This window comes from Passer domesticus, chromosome 2, assembly GCF_036417665.1.
Source record: "Passer domesticus isolate bPasDom1 chromosome 2, bPasDom1.hap1, whole genome shotgun sequence".
Classification (NCBI taxonomy): Eukaryota; Metazoa; Chordata; class Aves; order Passeriformes; family Passeridae; genus Passer; species Passer domesticus.
In genome coordinates this window covers 112,362,637-112,381,605 of record NC_087475.1, presented here as the reverse complement: position 1 = coordinate 112,381,605, position 18,969 = coordinate 112,362,637, and the positions used below count along the sequence as shown (strand labels likewise).

General features: G+C 58.9%; 1 protein-coding gene across 1 annotated transcript in view; it reads right to left on the bottom strand.

Annotated features, from left to right (window-relative positions):
• Positions 1–1,469: 1,469 nt before the first annotated feature.
• The window catches only part of PDE2A (phosphodiesterase 2A), a 40,309-nt gene continuing 22,809 nt past the window's right edge, over positions 1,470–18,969 (bottom strand). Inside the window, exons 3-31 of the mRNA XM_064410811.1 lie at positions 13,228–13,317; positions 12,742–12,830; positions 12,242–12,351; positions 11,692–11,747; positions 11,559–11,618; positions 11,304–11,463; positions 11,164–11,216; positions 10,611–10,685; positions 10,460–10,501; positions 10,305–10,373; positions 10,060–10,190; positions 9,819–9,930; positions 9,697–9,736; positions 9,200–9,263; positions 9,029–9,107; positions 8,768–8,945; positions 7,769–7,881; positions 7,440–7,517; positions 7,129–7,251; positions 6,862–6,932; positions 6,355–6,477; positions 6,164–6,251; positions 6,007–6,054; positions 5,825–5,899; positions 5,569–5,668; positions 5,227–5,339; positions 4,930–4,968; positions 4,677–4,783; positions 1,470–4,469 (exon numbers count right to left, since the gene is read on the bottom strand). Of these exons, the coding sequence (XP_064266881.1) occupies positions 4,244–4,469; positions 4,677–4,783; positions 4,930–4,968; positions 5,227–5,339; positions 5,569–5,668; positions 5,825–5,899; positions 6,007–6,054; positions 6,164–6,251; positions 6,355–6,477; positions 6,862–6,932; positions 7,129–7,251; positions 7,440–7,517; positions 7,769–7,881; positions 8,768–8,945; positions 9,029–9,107; positions 9,200–9,263; positions 9,697–9,736; positions 9,819–9,930; positions 10,060–10,190; positions 10,305–10,373; positions 10,460–10,501; positions 10,611–10,685; positions 11,164–11,216; positions 11,304–11,463; positions 11,559–11,618; positions 11,692–11,747; positions 12,242–12,351; positions 12,742–12,830; positions 13,228–13,317 (2,712 nt within the window). The 3' untranslated portion in view covers positions 1,470–4,243. The remainder of the gene's footprint in view (positions 4,470–4,676; positions 4,784–4,929; positions 4,969–5,226; positions 5,340–5,568; positions 5,669–5,824; positions 5,900–6,006; positions 6,055–6,163; positions 6,252–6,354; positions 6,478–6,861; positions 6,933–7,128; positions 7,252–7,439; positions 7,518–7,768; positions 7,882–8,767; positions 8,946–9,028; positions 9,108–9,199; positions 9,264–9,696; positions 9,737–9,818; positions 9,931–10,059; positions 10,191–10,304; positions 10,374–10,459; positions 10,502–10,610; positions 10,686–11,163; positions 11,217–11,303; positions 11,464–11,558; positions 11,619–11,691; positions 11,748–12,241; positions 12,352–12,741; positions 12,831–13,227; positions 13,318–18,969) is intronic.

Sequence of the window (18,969 nt, the reverse complement as noted above, 5' to 3'; positions counted from 1 at the left end):
CAGGGACGCAGCCTGCAGGTACGTGCACGCACATCCGCATGCAGCCGCCCTGCACTCACGTGTGAACACACACACACACGTGCGTGCACACAAAACAGAATGTGCACACGCACACCCCGTGCGCACACACATGTACACATGTGCGCGCACACACACGCACACACGAACTTGCGAACACCCCGCCCCCGAGGTGTCCCTCCCTCCTCCAGTGGAATCCGCCTTCCCTGCAGGAACACGTCCGTCCTCCCCCTCCCGCTGGCCGTGTCCCTCTCCCGCCCGCCTCCTGTCGCAGGGCAGCCCGTGGGGAATTCCAGGTGATTCCAGGGCCATCCCCAGCTGGAGCATCCCCTTCCTACCCCGTCAGCGTGGGGCGGATGGAGGGGAGCGAGCACGGACACGTGGTGTCCCCTCTGCCCGCTGTGGGGACACTGCACCCCACCCACGGGCAGCTTCAGCTGTCCTTGGGGAAACCTGCGCCGCGCCTTTGGGATCAGCCAGGACAAAAGGACGGAAAGGAATGACGGGCCGAGGCTGCGGTGAGGGTCTGGAAGGAAGGCCGGGATACCCTGAGGGATCCAGGAGGGAATGTCACCTAAGTCGGTGGCAGAAGTGGGACAGCTCCTGGCTGGGGGCCATAAACCCCGCTCTGGGACTAGTTCGGAGGATTAAAAGACTTAATCCCAGGATTTGGATCAGCCCTTGGAGCAGGATGGAGGCATTTGGTCATTTGGGCAGCTTTTCACCCCAGTTTTGGCAGCTCATGGAGTGCCACAGCGTGCCAGCACCAAAGCCTCCAGGGACTTTTCCTCTGGAAAATATAAAATGCCCAAAAGCTGTCAGATTGGGCTGGGATGAAAGTGCTGCATTGATTTTTGGATAATAAATTGCTCCTTGGCCGGATGGCGGGAATGAGAGCTGCAGCCCTGATGCACAGATGATGGGCAGACCAGGGGGTCCCCTCTGGGGCAAGGATGGCTGCAGGAGCCAGAGGAGCAGCTGGATTCTGCCCCAGTCCCTGCCCCGGCTCAGGGGGGTCCCGACACAGGCCTCATCCTGCATCCCAGCCTAGGATCCCACTGCAGCCCAAGCTGGATCCTGCCCCAAGCCCAGCTCCCTCTGCTGCCAGGCTGGATGGGCCCAGCATGGCTCCTGTCCAGGCATGGGGGGCCCCAACCTGGCAGGTGGAGATGAGAGCATCCCAGGGGATTGGAGCATCTTGGCGTTCTGGAACATTTCAGGAGGGAACGGGGCACAGGAAGGGACGAGAGCAGCTGGAGCACTCAGAGGGGATCAGTGAATCCTGGGGCATTGGAGTGTCCTTGAAAGTGGAACATCCAAGGAGGGGCTGGAGCTTCCTGGGGAGTCAGAGCTACACGGCCCAAGCTGGATTCTCCCCATGAGGGTGATTTTGTTGTTCATAAGTTTTAATTGGAGCTCCCCAGACCCCAACAAGGCCACCCACCAACCTGTCACGGGAAGGTTGACATATGAAATTTATTTAGGAAAACCAAAACCCACCAAAAAAAGAGAAATAATAATAAAGAAGGAGCAGGAGGAGGAGGAAGAGGAGAAGAAGGAGGAGGAAGAAAAGAAGGAGAATAAGAAAAGGAGGAGGAGGAGGAGAGGAAGAAAGAGAAGTCATCTCCTCCTTAGGCTCCATTGGAGTCCAGAACAACCAGTGCCGCAAGACAGAAGGACAGAAAAGCTGGAGGAGGTTTGCACACCCACACACGCCCGTGCACACTCATGGGTGAGCTGGGCTGGGTGTGAGCTGCACTCCTCAGTATCCAGAGGGGTATATACAGGGGCAGGAGCTGGGAAAGCATTGACTACCTACACACACCAGCAGCAGGGGCTGGAAAAGTGGGATACAGCTGGGAAAAGGGCATCCCTGTGTGCCCCCACCACGGTGTGGTACCCGGGATGCAGAACCCAAGCGCAGGACACCCCCACATCTGTTGGATGGAGAGAGCTGTGCATCGTCAGGCATCCCTGGATCGGCACTGGGATGCAGGGACTGTCTTTGAGCAGTTGTACCTGCTGGCACGTTGGTACCAGGGCTGTGCCAACGTCACGACAGGGGTGGAGCTGCTGTCCTCCTCTTGCAGCCTGGGGCTTTGCTGCCTTCTGGGACCATCCCCTCCCTCTATGGCAGTGTGGGGAGGGGGGGAAGGGCTTGAGGGGGTCTTGGAGGCAAAACCACGGGCCAGCAGACAGACTCAGTCACCAGGTGGGTCCCACCAGGGTTCGGGCAAAGCATCTCACTAAAGGCATCTCCGAGTAGGTAAGGCAAAAGGAATTCAGGTCACTTCAGCCACGTGGAGCAGCTCAGCGTTGAGGTCTCCCATTGCTCCTGCAGACACACGCTCCGGGTATCCCGAGAACACAGGCAAGTCGTCGCTTACAGACAAGCCAAGGAGAGAGGCAGCCACCGTGCAGCCCAAATCCAGGAGGGACCTGCTGTGGCACCACTTGGGATGTGCCATGGGTTACTGCACAGGAGTGGGGATGGGGCAGCAAATGGCCCCATGTGCACTCTTGATCCCAACAGAACCAACACCAATGCCAGCAGTGCCGGCATTTTACCATGCTGCTCCCTGGTGTGGTGGTGGACTCATCCATCCTCCACAAGCTGGATGGTGCAGCCTGAGGGCTCTGTGCACCCCAGTCCTGCAATGCTGAGCACACCCCCTCAGCCCCAGCCCCCTCTTCAGCTCTGCCCCAGCAGGGCAAGCTGCTCGCTGCAGTTCCCCTGCTCATGGGTGCTTCAGGTGGCTGTGGCTGGGTGATAGAGCCCAGGGTCACATACAGCTGGTCGGACCCTGGAGGCTGGTGGAGCCCCTGGCACTGAGAGGGTCCAAGTGGGTTGGGTTGTGGGACTGGAGAGACCACAGGAAGGCCAGCAGGGTCCATGCACAGTGGTCTGTAGGACACAGAGGAGGGCATCGGGGTCCATGCACGGTTGTCCGCAGGACCAGAAAAACCACAGGAGATTGGTGGGGTACATGCATGCATGGCAGTCAGGACAAGAAGGGAGTCGTGGGAAAACACCAGGGTCCATGCATGGTAGACCAACAGCATCCATGCATGGTGCCACGTAGGACTGGAGGGACCACAGGAAAATAGCAGGGTCAATGCATGGTGGTCTGCAGGACCAGAGAAACCACAGGAGACCATTGTGGTTCATGTCCAGTGGTCTGCAAGACTAGAAGGATCCCAAAATGTCAGCATTAGCTGTGTGCACAGAGGTTGGTATGGCAGGAGTTGTGAAGCCACTGTGAGCTAAGGATGCTCACAACATGGTCACCAGAGAAGCTGCTTGCAGGGAGGAGGCTCCCGGGTGGACACCTCAGAGGAACACCTATGTTCCTCTGCCTATGGCAAGGACATGTATGGGACCAGAAGGTGAAGGTGATGTACGGGACCAGATGGACCCCTGTGGAGCACAGCCTCCCCTGTGCATGCAAACCAGCAGCAGGACCCCCAGCCTTGGCAAGCGTGTAGCCCTTGTAGGGGATGTGGGTGTGTGGGACTGGGCTGTGTGACAGACATGAGCCCTTCCATGGGTTCAGGGGTCCTAGAGGGGCGGGGCTTTTAGCCAAGGGATGCTCAGCAGCTGCTAGGGAGAGGCTGCAGCTGGTTCTCTGGTGTGGATCCCAGCAGGGGATGCAGGCACGTCCCCGTGGCCGTGGCAATCCCACTCTGGTGTCTCTTCCCTCCTGCAGCTGGAGCCAACCTTCTTCTATGGTCCTATGGATCTGTGGTCCATGGCAACATCCCCCATACACTCTACAGCCACCCCACAGTTCTCCCACTGCCCCACAGCATCCCCCTCTGTCCTGCTAACCCATGCACACCCATGTCATGGTGACCAACCCCTCTACGGGTGCTTCCACCAAGGACATCATTCTTATTGTCACCCCCTGGGGACAGGACCTGCAGTCTTAAGGCAGCTTAAAGCACATCCATCCCCCAGCCCCACTGTGTCTCTTGGTGCTCCCAGCCACCAAGGCAGTGTCCCATGGACTACCGGGTGGACGGGACACCTGAACACCTGCCCCGGAGGGAGGAGATAGTCACCCAGTGCTGGGGAAGGACCGGTGGCGGCTGCTGGCAGCACACAGCCCTTGCCGTGGTAGTCCAGATTCACTGATATCCCCCAAACCTCCTCCCCATAAGCTGGGGGATGAGGCTTGGGGATGCTCCCAGCCCAGCCATGGCTGTGGGCCCCCCATCGCCTTCTTCACTCGGCCCCAGCCTCGGGGGGCTGCCCCACCTCAGGTTCCAGGCAGCCATTGAGCTGGGGGTCAGGGGCCTGTGGGTCATATTCCTCATCCAGAAAGTCCAGGGAGTTGTTACTGGGCAGCCCCCGGATGGTGAATTTGTGGGAGACCTTGGTCCACTGCTCCCGGTTGCTGGCCACCCGCTCGTAGAGCTCCGCTGCCTTGGGGAAGAGATCCTGCAGCAATCTGGGGAGTGGGGGAAGCATTGCATCAGCACAGGGCTGCACCCCCTTACTTCAGTGCAACCCCCTTAGTTGAGTGCAACCCCCATCCCCACTGCTTGGAACGCTCCCCAGCATCTGCAAGACTTGCCACAACAGCACCCGATCCCACCCTCAGGGTGGTGGGGGTGGCAGGGGTCCTCCCCATCCCAGCGCCAGCACTGGGGCTCACTTGTAGATGGGCATGGCAATGTGCTCCATGAAGCTGATCTGCAGCTCGGGGATGTAGGCTTTCTCCCGGTCCATCATCTCAAGCGGGCTGTTTCCCATGGCTTTCTCCTGCATGGGTGGCAAGGGGAGTCAGTGCCAGTGGTGCTTTCCCCCCATTCCCAGGCAAGACCTCTCTGCTCACTGCCCTCACCCCCCATCCCGTTGGTGCTTCCTAGGAGCATGGGCCAAGCCCAACCCTGCCAGGTGGTACCTACCAGGTCACCCTGAGAGAAGAACTCCTTGTAGATCAGCTCCTGCAAGAGACAGGTGTCAGCACAGGGGGTGCAGCCTGGGATGATCCCCCATCCCCACTGCCCTCCAGACCCCTCCCCACAGCTCTCAATCAAGCAGGGATACAGTCTGGCTTGGAGGGACTGGGTTCTGCTTGGTCCAGGGTTCTGCATGGGGGAACCCACTCCATGAGGGGCAGGTGTGTGCCTGGGGACATGCAGGTGGCCTAGGTGGGTTGTGAGGTGGCATTCAGGGGTTTAGCTCCATGGTGTGGCACTCACTGCAATCTTCCTGGTGGTCTTCCAGCCCTTGGTCTGGTCAGACAGGTCACAGGAGGTCATGAGCAGGCAGAGCAGCAGGCTGCGGTGCTGCTTGTTCTTGGGGTCATATCCCACTGTGGGCAGAGTGTGGGGCAGGGGTTGGGATGGGGGGCTCGGAACAGAGCTCCATAGCCCCCATCACATCACATGTGAGCATTTGAGGGACAGCCAGAACCTTCTGTGTCATGTCCCAGCCCTTATCACCCTCGACATAAGAACCTCCTGTGCCACCTCCCAGCCTTGGTAGGATGAGTTCCTACCACCCCTCAAATCCCAATCCCAATCTCCATCGAGGATTTTCACCTTCTGCCATTTTCTGGAGATCCTTGAAGATGCGGAGGTGGTGGGCCAGGTCAGTGGCCAAGATGATGTCCCGCATCAAATCCAGCATGCGCTGGTAGTCCTGTGGGCAAGGCAGCTGCCGTGACCAGCTCTGTGCCCCTGCCAGCTCCCACATCCCCCAGGATCCAGGGATGGGGAGCAGGAGGTCTGGAGAGGACGCAGGGGCTCAGCACGGGCAGGGACTGGCATGAGAGAGGCGTTTAGGTGGGGGGCTCACCTTCCTGGAGAAGTGGTCAAAGATGTTGCAGCCTTGGCTGTTGAGGATAGCAATGGCTTGGGCAAAGTGATGCCTCTGTGGGAGAAGCCAGGACCGTGAAAGCAGGCAGGGAGCAGGCAAGGATGCTGCCATGCAGCCAGAACCCAGGAGAGATGGGCAATGAGAGATCTGGGGGATCTTACCTCCATGACAGAGCCCTCTGAACTGTAGAGCGCTGCCAGGACCGATTTCTGCAAGGCAGAGCAACCAGAATGATGGAACTATGGGGGTGAAGACCCCCACAGCTGTCCCCATACCTCTCATTCCCCCTTGCCCATCCCAGCTCTGGGCTCGGCTCACCGAGGCCACCTGGAAGGAGTTATTTGTTCCTCTGTGGTCCAGGTCATGGCACATGCAGGAGATGAAGAGGGCAAAGATCTCGATGTCTCTGGGGAGGGGGAGGAGGGAAACTGAGGCAGGCAGGAGAGCGGGGAGCACCCCAGCCAGGCCAGGGGTTGGAGAACAGGGGCAGGGATAGCACCTGGCCTTACTCCAGGTAGTTAACAAGCTCCAGGTTCTTGTAGAGCAGGTAGCAGAAGTGGGAGACGGAGAACGCGTGCATCCAGTTGTGGTAGGGAGGGTCACGGTACCCCTTCTTTACCATCAGGCAGAACCTGCACGGGGACAAAGCCATGCAGGGTGGGTCTCACCCCACAGGGACCTCCACCTTGCCAGGTGTCCACCAGGCAGGCACGGGCATGGGGATGGGGATGAGGATGAGGATGGGATGGGGGAGGTCTGGGGATGGGTGATGGTAGGGGGATAGGGACAGGGAAGGTAGACAGTTATCTGCATGGGAATTGGGCATAGGGATAGGGATGAGGGTATGGACAGGGGACAGAGAAGGTGGACAGTGATGAGGATGTGGATGGGGACAGGGACATGGGTAGGGACAGGGGTGGGGAAGGAGACGGAGGGGATGAGGTAGGGGATGGTGATGTGGATGGGGATGGCAATGAGGATGGAGACAGGGGAAGTGGACAGGGATAGGGACTCACCTGGTTAGTGTCTGACGGTCCATCTTGTAGTTGTTGATGAAATTCATGTCTTGCAGCATGCTCAGGATGGCCTGGCAGAGGGGATGGGGAGGTGGCAAGGAATGACAATGCCCACCAAGGTCCCCCGTGAGCCACCCCTGCCCCTGCTCAGCAGGAAGATGCTCAGGGGTGCAGCCACATCCCTTCATCCCAGCAACCCAGGGTTGTGATATATGACCTGACCAAGGCCAGGCAGTGACAGTTGAGAGTTGTCCCCATGATCCTCACCATGGAGGTGTCGTCCTCAGGCAGTGAGCGTGGTGTGTAGGTGAAGCTGGCAAAGTTGGGGTCAATGGTGGACACAGGCTGGATGCCCTCGCTCAGCAGTTTGGTGTACTCATCATCAGACACCTGCAGGAGCCATAGCCAGTGACCCACACTGTGGCCACATCACCAGGTGTCCCAAAGGCCACATGAGCCATGGTGAGAGCAGAGAGCCCTGGGGTATCACCACCACCCAACTGTGTGACCACCTCGGGGTAAAGTGTGGGGCACCATGCTGGCAGCAGGGGTCCCCACCCTGTCCTCATGCACCTCACCTTCATGTGGTACATCATCATCTCATTGGCCAGGTGGCTTCGGTACTGTGCCTCATTCACCTTCTTGTACAGCAGGGACTGTGGGGCAGGATCACGGTGTGGGAGTGCTGGGGGTGGGCAGACACCCTCCAGCACCCCCAAGCCCACCCTGGCACCACAGCTCATCTTTGTGCCCTTGAATTCCCTTCCCATCCAGGGCCACCACCACTTGTCCCCAAGGAATGGGGACACACACACACACACATCCCCCCATGCCCATCCCTGTGTGCTGTGGCAGAGCTGGGAGCCCTCCTGGTGTGTGACCCCCTCCAAGGACCCCCAGCACATACATGGGCGATGCTGATGCCGCAGTAGATGGAGAAGGCAGTGGCCAGGTCCTCGTCGAACTTGCTGAACCAAGGGCCGTTGATCTTGTTGACCAGCTCTGCCACCCCAATGACCTCTGGAGCAGAGCGGGGACAGCAGGGTATCAGGCCCTTGTGCTGGGAACGGGGTCATGTCTGTATGCTGGGGACAGCACTGTGTCTGTGGGCTAACGGCAGGGTTGTGCCTAAGTGGCAGGGACAGTGCTGTGCCTGTGGGCTGGGGACAGCATGACACCCACATCTGGGGACAGTGCGGTGCCCAGGGGCTGGGACAGGGACAGTACTGTGCTCATGTGTTGGTGGGCAGGATCGTGCCAACATGTAGGGTACATGACCATGCCCATGTGCTCAAGCACAGTGCTATGCCAGTGGGCTGGGACAGTGCTGGGAATCATGGCCATGGGCTGGGGGACAGTGCTGAGTGTCTGTAGGGGGACAGGATCATGTCCAGGGACCGTGCTGAGCCTGGGGACTAGGACAAGATCACATCCATGTGCTGGGGTCAGTGCTGTGTTTGTCTGCTGGGGGACAGGATCACACCCAGAAACTGTGCCAGAATTCAGCACAGAGCCCAAGGGTTAGGACAGGACCACGCCCACATTCATGGAACAGAATGCTGCCCTGATGCTGGGGACAGGACTGTGACCATAGGACTGGGACAGGGTCATGCCCATGTGCTGGGGCAGTGCTCTGTGTAAGGGCTGGGAACAGAATGGTGCCTGTGGGCTGGGGACAGAAGGGTGTTCACATGCTGGGGACAGTGCTGAGCCAGGATTGTGCCCCTGTGCTTGAACAGGATTCATGCCCACAGGCTGGGGATGATGCTGTGCCCATGCCTGCATGCTGGGGACAGTGTCATGTCCACATGATGGGTGACCAAACCACCATGTGCTGACTAAGACACCTGCAGGGCCAGACCTTTCCCCGCTCTTCCCAGTGTGCCCCCATCCATCCGTCCCTCACCCTGGCTCTCGTTCTTGATGGGGAAGCAAAGGATGTTGCGGGTGCGGAAGCCGGTGCTGTCGTCCACGCCACGGTAGAAGAGCGGGTGCGAGTAGGCATCCTTGATGTTCAGGATCTTGCCAGTGGTGGCCACGTGCCCAGCGATGCCCTGGTCTGCTGGGATGCGGATCTCGTAGCTCTGTGGGCAGGGGAGGAGGGTCACCAGCAAAGCCTGTGGGGAGGGACACAACCCCGGGCCCCCCAGCTCCATCCTGTGCTGACCTCGTCATCCACCACTCCACCATCGAACACCTTGGCCACCAGCTCGTGACTGAGCCGGTCCAGCAGGAACACGGAGCATCTGCAAGACACAGCGCTGCCATTCTCACCCACAGGGGAGCTCAGTGTCCCCGCTGTGTCCCCTCACCCACGTGCCCCACCACCAGCACTCACATCTCAGCATTGCTGAGGTTCCGGGCCTCTGTAATGATCTCCTGCAGCAGGACAGAGACATCATCTGCAGGGGTAGCAGTGAAGGGTCAGGCACCCCCAGCCAGGCAGCACCGCCCCCTCGTTCCCCACTCAAGCAATGAAAGCAGGGAGGAGGGTTTAGCTCAGGGTCCCAGAGGGATAGGGGGTGTGTGGGGCACGTGCACGTGTGAGCAGCACATGCGTGTGTGCAGCAGCGCACACACACAGCTGCACATGTGCACATGTTCCTAAGAGCTCTGTGGTCATGCTACAAGCATGCATGCAGCCGCACAGCATCAGTGCATGCCAGGTTCTGTGCCAGCTCATATCACCCTTCTGTAACCATTCCCCAACAAGGGGACAAGGTTCTCCCTGGCTGGGGACAGAGACCCCATTGCTACCACCCTCCAGGGCTGGGGGGGGGGGTCATCCATTCCCCATTCCACTCCCTCACCAGGGGTGCTCTCCAGTGCACCTACCCAAGTGGGTGAAGAGGTTCTTGGCCACCTGCAGCAGGGCCTGAGGGGACAGACAGAGCACCATTAGTGACTAGTGCAAGATGGGGCACACACACACGTGGCACGGCCCTCCACATGCTCACCTGGCACTCGCACTTGAGCTTCTGCTCCTTCTGGAAGGCCAGGGTGCTAGTGAGCACGGTGGAGGTGTAGCAGAAGCAGTGCTGGATCTTGTGCTCGTCCGTGTCTGTGTAGCTGGCGGGGGCACACCTCAGTTGTCTGTCCCCATTGGTCCCTCCCCTTTCTCCATGGTGACGATGCTCCAACACCCCAAAAGTGATGGGGTGCAGCCCCACAGAGAGTCCCAGCCAAAACACTGCTCACCTCTCCCCGCTCAGTTTGTTGAAGGCGCAGGCCAGTGCCACCACCTGGGAGGTGGCCCGGCTAATGACAGGGACACAAAGCATGGAGGTGACCTCGCAGCCCAACATGCTGCTCAGCTGCTTGTGCTCCTCCTGCAGGGAGAGGCAAGACGGGGCTGGAACCCCTGGCCCACTCCAGGAAGCCCCATGGGGCACTGGGGTGACACCCGTGTCCCCAGGTGAGGCAGGTACACAGCTGGTACCCACCTCGCTGATGTCCTTCAAGGTGATGGGCTTCTTATCCTCCACCACCTGCCCCAGGCGCCCAAAGGTAAGCTGTGGGGAAAGGGAACATGTTAGCACACGGCACCCACTGCCCACCCCCCTGACCTCCCAACCCCTCACCACCTCCCCTGGCTCACTGAAAAGCTGATTTCCTCATCCAGGACACGGTCCCCCACCACCTGGAAAAGATGGGAAGGAGGGGGTGCCCATGAGGAAGACACCACGTCAGGGGTGTCCTGTGATCCTCTGTGGGGGTCAGGGTTGGGGCACTGGCCCAGTGGCACCTACCTGGCAGAAGAGCTGGTGGTTGTCCTCAGAGACGAGCAGGAGGCAGCAGCACAGAGACTGGGTCTCCTGCTTCAGCTGGGGAGTAAGGGGAGGGTCAGCACCCCAGCCTGCCCCGAGCACTCCCCAGGTAGAATCCAGCCCCTCCTGTGGCTCCCTGTGCCCAAGGCATCCACACATGCCACAGAGAACTAGGTGCCCCTCCCCAGAACCTCCTCCCCGTGACTGAGCAGGTTCACTCTGGAGAGTACTGATGGCAAGGAGAAGGCTGTTCACTCTGGACACTACTGAGGCACAGAATAATAGAGAGCAGGAGAGGAACCTGTATGTTCTCTCAAGGAGTTTTTGGCGTGAGAGTGGCACGGTTAACTCTGGAGACTATTGATGGTTGTTACAAGGCTGCTCACTCTGGTCACTACTGGTGACTCCACAGCTGATGCTTGAGGCTTTTCTTGGCTTTGGGGAATTTTCTTGTTTTGAAATAAAACAGGGCTCCCTGGTGTGTCCTGGGGCTGGGGGCAGATGGGGATAGGGGGCTGGTGGAGCAGCTACTCACATAGTTGATGACCTTGAGCTGCAGCGAGGCGGCATCCAGGTCGTACAGCTCACCTGTGTGAGGGTCACGGTGCTGTGAGGGGCTGAGCGTGGTTTCACCCTGTCCACACATCCCACCCTTCTCTCTGTCCCCCCACTTACCACAGAGCTGTAGGATCTTGCAGTCCAGGTCACTGTAGCTGCTCTCAGGCGCCTTCTCAGGCTTGGCCAGAGAGGTCTGGGAGGAGCTGGTGGAGAGGCTGACCTGGGGCCAGGGCTGCAGCTTCTGCAGGGCTTGCAGGCGCCGGAATGCCACCAGGGCCTGCAAGGTTGGGCAGAAGGGACAAGGAACAGCAGGGCTGGGGGAAAGGGTGGTAGGTCCCCAGGTGGCAGGTGCCCAGTTCAGGAGTCACTCACATGTCTCTCTAACGCGCGCAGGTTCTGCTCGTCTGAGTCACTCAGCTGGCCACAGTGTACCTGGAGCAGGAGTGATGTCAGGACCTGCATGTCCAGGCCTGCCCCAGAGCCCTGCCCGTGTTCCTGCACTCACCAGGATGACGCATACCACAGCCCCGCTGTTCTTGTCCACCAGAGGGATGATGAGCACTGCAAGCAAGAGAGCGTCGGTCCCAGGTGGGCCCCAGGGACAGCCCGGAGCTGTGGAACTCAGCTCTTGGGGTGCAGGTTCCCATTGCATCCTGACGTGTCATGTCCCACCCAGCTAGCCAGCCATCTATCCATCTTCCCATCCATCCATTATCCCTCTGCTTACTTGTGCCTGAGAACACCCCTGAGTCCCAGTGCCCACCTGTCCCTCATGCCTCCATCCTGTTTCTACCCACCTGTCTATGCATCCATCACTCACCCACCCACTTTTGTCTCAGCCACTGCCTCTGACCACCCATGGACCATCCATCCCTCCATCCATCCATCCATCCATCCATCCATCCATCCATCCATCCATCCATCCATCCATCCTCTCACATCTCAATCCTCCTCCCCGTCCCTCCACCTACCTACCTACCTACCTACCTACCACCCAGCCCTGTGCCCATACCCCCATATATGCCCACCAGGGCCACCCTTCCCACAGCTCCCACCTTGTGTGCCAGGGGCCAGGGGCGCTGCCAGGGGTCCCAGGTGCCGGCCAGGGAGCTCGGAAGGGAGCAGCCCCCCACATTCCAGCCGCTTCTGCTTCTGCACAGCGTCTCTGTGGGGACAGGGATACTTTGAGCAACCCCTGGGAAGGTCAATGCCCAGGAAGGGGCAGAGACACCCACGGGATGGGGACAGGCTCAAGGACTGTGCAACACGTGCATGTGTGTGTCCCTGCACGCATGCACAAACCCTGGAGACAAATGCGTGTCTTCCTGCACACACAGAGCCCCTGGGCCAACATGTGTGTCCCTGTGCATGCACATAGCCCCTGTGCACGTGTGCACATCCAGGATGAAGAAGAGGATGGGAAGGGAAAGCGGATGGCCGCAAGTATGGAGATGGAATGAGGACGGAGATGGGGACAGGGATGGAAACCCCCCTGCCTTCCATACTGTTCCTGCACAGCAGCTGTGCCACCCCTGTGTGCCCACGCCGGGCTCACCTGAGCTTCCCGCTGGCCGGCAGCTCGTGGGGGGGGTCATCGCAGAGCAGCCGCGTGTCCCCATCCAGCAGGTAGATGTAGACGTGCTCCTGGGGGAGAGGGGCAGCACACACGTGTGTGCAAACGTGCGTGCACGGCCACACGTGTGCAGGAGCAGTGCACCAGCGTCACGGTCACCAGCAGCAGGGCCACCAGCACCCCCAGGGTCACCAGTGCCCTGAACCCACCATGGGCCACCAGCAGCACCCTGGTGGTGACAGGTGGCCCATACAGGGGGAGAACTCTGCAGTGGGCTGGGGATAGAGAGGCACCACCCCAGGCAGAACTCCAGCATCAGCCAGCAGATAATCCACTCTCTACTCCCTCCAGGGCTTCCCCCAGTCCAGGGAGTGTCAGCAACCCCATCATCCCCACCCACCCAAGGAGGACGCTCTGCTCTCTGTTCCTCCCAGCCCCCCAGGGGATGCAGATGCATGCCCCACCTACCACAGCGGGCAGCAGGGTGACAAGGGCGTGGCGGAGGGCATCACGCAGGGAGGTGGCGTCGAGCGCAGCACCCAGGCTCAGCAGAGCATCCTGCAGAGAGACGAGAGCAGAGCAGGGGGTTACGGGGGGGTGATACCATGGAGAAGGGCACTGCAGCACCCACCCACCCTCTCTGACCCCTGCCGTGGCACCGTCCTTCTGCTCCCAGACCCCTGGCAGTGGCCTCCAGTCTGCCTGGTGCCTTTTTTGGAGCCAAACCCTCCTGTGCTGGTCAATGTCCGTCATGTGGGGAGGTGGGAGGTCCCCAAAAAGGGAGAGGAGGCTTTGGCACTGAGCCACACTGCCCTCAGTGCTAGCCATGCATAAAGCACCAGTGAGAAGAGAAATGAGGCAAGGAGATGGATTAAGGCTCATCTGGGGACTACAACCCCATGGAGGACAGGGCGTTAGGATGGACACGTGGAAAAGCTGGGGGGCTTTGTGGTGCAACCCTCCCAGCTCTGCTCCTGCCTCCAGCCCTTGTCTGGGAGACTGGGATAAGGATGATGTTATGGTGGGAATAGCAGATGCTGGGAATCAGACACTGGATAATGGTGTTGGGATTTGCTCTTCCTCTGATCCCAGCTTTGCCAGGTGGCTCCAGGCTCCGCTCCTGATAACCAGACCTGGGGACTGTCTTGCACCCCATGACCCATCCAGGACAGCAGCCCCTTGCAGGGCCATGCCACCCACCCACCCTGGGATCATACTTGGCCACGGGCCAGATCCAAGTGGCACTGGGAGCGTGGCTGGCGGTGAGGGTGCTTCCAGCTGAAGACATTGGCACTGGATGTTATTCCAACAGGGCCGCATCTCCAGTCACTTACTCACACTGGAGACACATGCACTGTAGAATACAGCCAGGCCTCAGCCAGGTGGCTGTCCTGCCATCCCTCTGTCCCACCGGATGCTCCACAGCGGCCCCCCTGGGGCAGGGGAAGATGGGGCAGAGCCTGAGCAGGTCCCTTGGGTCTGCTTGGGGCGTCAAATGCCAGTGGCATTCTTGATGTGGGGATGAGCAGGTGGCAGCTGCACATGGGTGGTGGCTTTATTAGGGCTGAGAGTACAGGTCCATCCCTGAAACAGCGAGGGGAAAGCTGCAGGAGCTAAAAGAAGATATTCCCAAGAGAAAGAGACAGCAGCAGATGTTGGCAGGAGGGTTTGCAGCCTGGCAAGAAGGTAGAGAGAGTGAGGGTGGGCTAGGAAGGACATCACACTCATTCTACTTATCCCACTCATCCTGCTAACTGCTTCTCCCACTCATCCTGCTCATTTCACCCAGCCTATTCACTATATTGATCCAGTTCATCCAGCTCATCCCATTTGATGGCTCATCCCACTCAACTGCTTGTCCCACTTGTCCTGCTCATCCCACTCATCCCACTCACCCTGCTTGTTCCTTTCATCCAGCTCAACCCACTCATCCCACTCAATGGCTCATCCCATTCAATGGCTCATCCCACTCCTTCCACTTGCCCCCTCCTCCTGCATATCCCACTTGCTCATCCCACTAATTCAATTTTTCCCACTCACCCCATTCCCAGTCCACATCCTCCAGCCCAGGGCAGAGGTTTACCCCAACACCCTCCCCTGCTGTTCCCCAGCCTGGAGGGTGCTGCAGACCCACTCTGGGGGCTCTGCTAGGACAGAGCCAGGGCCAGAGCCAGCACAGCCAGATCCTGGTTATTGCCATAAGCAGCCCTTCCCTTTGCTGTGGAGTCCCCTGGTCCTACTCCCAGCAATCCACACCATCCAGGCACTACTCCAGTTTGGGTGGCAGCTCCTTCAGATCCATCACTACTCCATAAATGTCGGGGTCTTTGGATGAAGCTGCATTGGCACAGGATCCTCAGCACCAGGGCAGAGATGAAACCATCAGCCACCCCGTGCCTGTCACCAGGAATGTCACTAGGACTCACACAGCCCTGTACCTGCACCCAGTGGGGATCAAAGCTCTCCCAGGGAGAGCTCCCAGCACCTGCTCTGCATCCCAGCTTCCATGGAGGGCAGAGCTATGGTAACACTTCCCAAGTGGGCACAGGGGGTTAATTAACTTCACTGAAACAGGAGAAAGCATAGAGGGATTGCAGTTCCTAGCTGCTGGAGCAGAGTCCAACACCCTCATCCCAGGTGCTGCACACCCAGCAGCTCTGGGGGGAAATGCTGTCTGGAAATGGGCATGGAGAGAGGGCTTTGGGAACAGATCCAAGGACAGGGTATGGGAAGAGGGCACAGCCTGGCATCGCTGACAGCCCCAGGAGCTGAGAATGCTGCTCCTGCAGAGCAGGTGAGCAGCACCCTGTCACTGTCCTGTCCCCATGGTGCACACACGTGGCCCTGTCAAGCCCTCACCCAGGGACGTTTTCACCTTTTCTCTGGCCTGAGAGGACAAGGATACTGATCTTACCCTGCCACACTCCCTGAGCTGACAGGGTGACCCACGGGACCTCAATGCTGCAGGAATTTTGCCAGCTGTCCTTGGCCAGCATCCCATGGTGCGGTGCAACACCAGAGCCATACCTGCCTCAATATTCCCACTGGAAGATTGATGACACCATTCATCTCCTTAGAGCAAGGATTTGTCTCTGCTCCAGCATGGAACCCCCACTCCAGCAAAGCCAAATCCTGCCACAGGCCAACCTCCAGAGCACTACCTGCTCTCTCCCTCATGGAAAATGGCCCTTTTTCTCCCCTGCTGGTTTTGCCCCTCTTTTTCCCTTTGGATAGCTGCAGAAGCATCCTGTCCCCATGCATGTGGTGGTGGGGACCCCCAGCACAGGCTCCCAAGCCCCCATCCCAGGCTTCCATAGATCCTGGTAGGATTTAAAAGCAGTTTTTTTTTTTTTTTTTTCAGAGGGAATTCACCAGCAGTGAAAACATTACTTTTTTCAAGAGGATCAGCAATGTCTGTCTCCTGGCCCCCCCACCAGCTGTGGAAACTTGGTTTGTCCTCCCTGGCACCCCCAGCTTCTCTGGATGTTTATGAAATAGAGAAATCCCATCCTGGCCAGCTTCCTCTCCAGAAAGGTTCGTTTCACACCTGCCGTGTGGAGGGTGGGGGCCTGGAGGAGGAGCACACGGATGTCACAGGGTCTCTGAGCTTGCACCCCTCCTCCTGGCCTTGCTCCTGGGAGATGAATGGAGGCCCCCAAGGGTGAGGAGGAGCCCCCTGGCATCAGGCAGAGGCTGGATCCAGTGCATGAGGCACCCACTGGGATGTTCAGCCCTGCTGAGGGTACCTGGACCTTGGGGTCTCTCTGAGGGGGGACACACCTGAGCACTCGGTGAGTAGAGCTGCATGAAGCAAAGCTCAGAGCCAGGGCCTGCCACCCGCTGGATCCTCTTTAACCATGGGAAAACAGGCCCAGAGAGCCAGGCAGCAACACCAGGAGCATCCTGCTCCCAGAGCAGTGCTGAGCAGGGCTGCAGCACCCCCACCCTGCCTTGCAAGGGGATGCTGGGCTAGGGAGGCCCCAGATGGATCCTGCCATCGCTGCCAGAGCACCCATGGGTGCTGGTTCTACAGGGGGATGCTGGCAGCAGCCCAGGCTTCAGTGGCAGATTCCTGCCATAACCCTCCCCAAAGAACCTCGAGGAAATGAATCATCTCCCTGCCGAGCTTCCAGCCCTGCTTTGCTGTAAGAATTCCAAGTAAATGATCTGCCAGAGGTGACCGCTCGAGCTTGAGGCATCCATGGCACAGAGAGCCCTCAGAGCTTACTCGGCTCCTGCCCTTCGATGGGACCTTATCCATCTGGGAACGCAAGGAAAATGAGCCCAATTAATTTGGGCAGTGGATTGGTCTATTAGCCCCTGCCTGAGCAATCACCTTTGGGATGGAGCTGGACATCGCTCTGTCTGGACAGCTTCACCCCCAGTTGTGGGCCCCAAATCAAATTAGAGCTCCCAAGATGCTGAGTGCACAGCTCTCAGTGCCTGTGGGCAGCACATCCCAGTTCCCACATCCCATGCAGATGCTTCTCAATGGATTTTACAGGTTCAGGTTGCAACAGGATTGGGATGTTTGGGAATGCAGAACACAGCAAGGAGGGGTCTGGGCACAGCAAAGGACCCGCCTGCTGCCTGTCTCAGCAGCCCCAATGTCTCTCACAGAGGATTTGCAGACTTCAAGGACAGAGGAGCTGCTCCCCAGGGAATTCCCTACCAAGCAGAGCTCTGGATGAGGAGGGTGACCATGTGGTCAGCTCGTTTCAAGGCTGAGAGCGGGTGCTGGGGGCTTAGGGCTCCCTTCCACTGCAGTCTCTTCAGACAGGATGCATTTTTAGCCACCAGCCTCTGGATCTTGTTATGTTCGACGGGTGAAAAACAAAATCCCATTTGGATTCCTGGGAGGCAGCCTACCTCCACCTGCACAGCCCCTCACCGCTCCTTGTGTCCCACCCACAGGGTGCCTGTCCCTGTCCGAGGGCTCCCTATCCACCACAACCCTCAGGCAGACACCCACCCTCTCTCCTATGCCCCAGCTCTGCCTTTTCCCAGCCCTTTCCCCTTTCCAGAGAAAGTCATGGGGAAACTTTTCCCCTCCTGCCTCCCCTTCGAGGAGGAAGATGCTGCACCAGGACCCCCTTTTGCCTCCACCCATCACACCCAGCGTTGTTCCCAAGTGCATGGGGACAGATGTCCCTGCCTTTGTCACCTCTCCAATGCATGGCTGCAGAGTGACAGCACCACGGAGAGCAGCTGATCCCCCTGGGCCTCCGAGCTGAGCCACAGCTGCCAGCAAACACCCAGCCTGCGCCCGCGCCGCCCTGCCCAGGCATTTGCCGAGCAATCTGGCGGCATTAAAAATATCCCGAAATATCCCTGAGCCATGATTCATCCTCCTCTCCCACCTCCAGCAATGCTGAGCCGCCCCAGCTCCCCCCAGTCCTTGGGGGGCTGCTTTCCCCTGGCTGCTCAGCCTCGTGCTCCGGCCGCGGTGGTTAAATATAGCCGGGCTCTGCTATATATCCTAACCAGCTAGGGATCTCCAGCTGCTGGCACTGGGCTCTGCGTGGGGAAGCTGAGCCAAGGAGCAGGGGAGCCGCTCCTGAAGGCAGCAGGTTCCCACTTTGCTGTCACCAGCTGTACTGTGGGCAGAGTGGCGCTGCTAAAACCCTGTCACCTCATTCCCCGCACTGCTCCTTCCCCCAGGCCCAAGCCACAATTTCCCAGGGAATCCTCGCCACAGAGCTGGGGAAATAGAGGCAGCATCCCTGTTCCCACTCCCCCAGAAGCATCCCTGATACCCTCCAGCTCTGCCACAGGCTGTTACGCTGCTGACACCCTGTCACCCTGTCTCTGTCACCTCCCACACTGCTCCGGGCTCCTTCCCTCTGCCCCACTGTCACAATTCCCCAGGAAATCCTCTCTGTAGGAGGGAGAAAACAGCAGTATCCCTCGTGCCCCTGATAACCTTCCAGCAGTGTCCCTGGAGCAACAGAGGATGGAGGGATGGATGGATGGAAGGTAGAGCTGGCAGCTCTGCCCAACTCCAGTTGGGAAGCCATCCATCCATTTCCTCCCAGCACCGCTCTTAGTCCCAAATTACATTGCTTTAATCTAATCAGGCAGCAACAACCTGCAACACGGTAGCTCCTTAATTACCTCATCTTTTCCAGGGGGATAATGAGGGCAAACAGGAAGGAAACACTTCTGGGATATCTCTTGCCTCCTCATGGTCATTTGCCTGAGGTCCTGTTG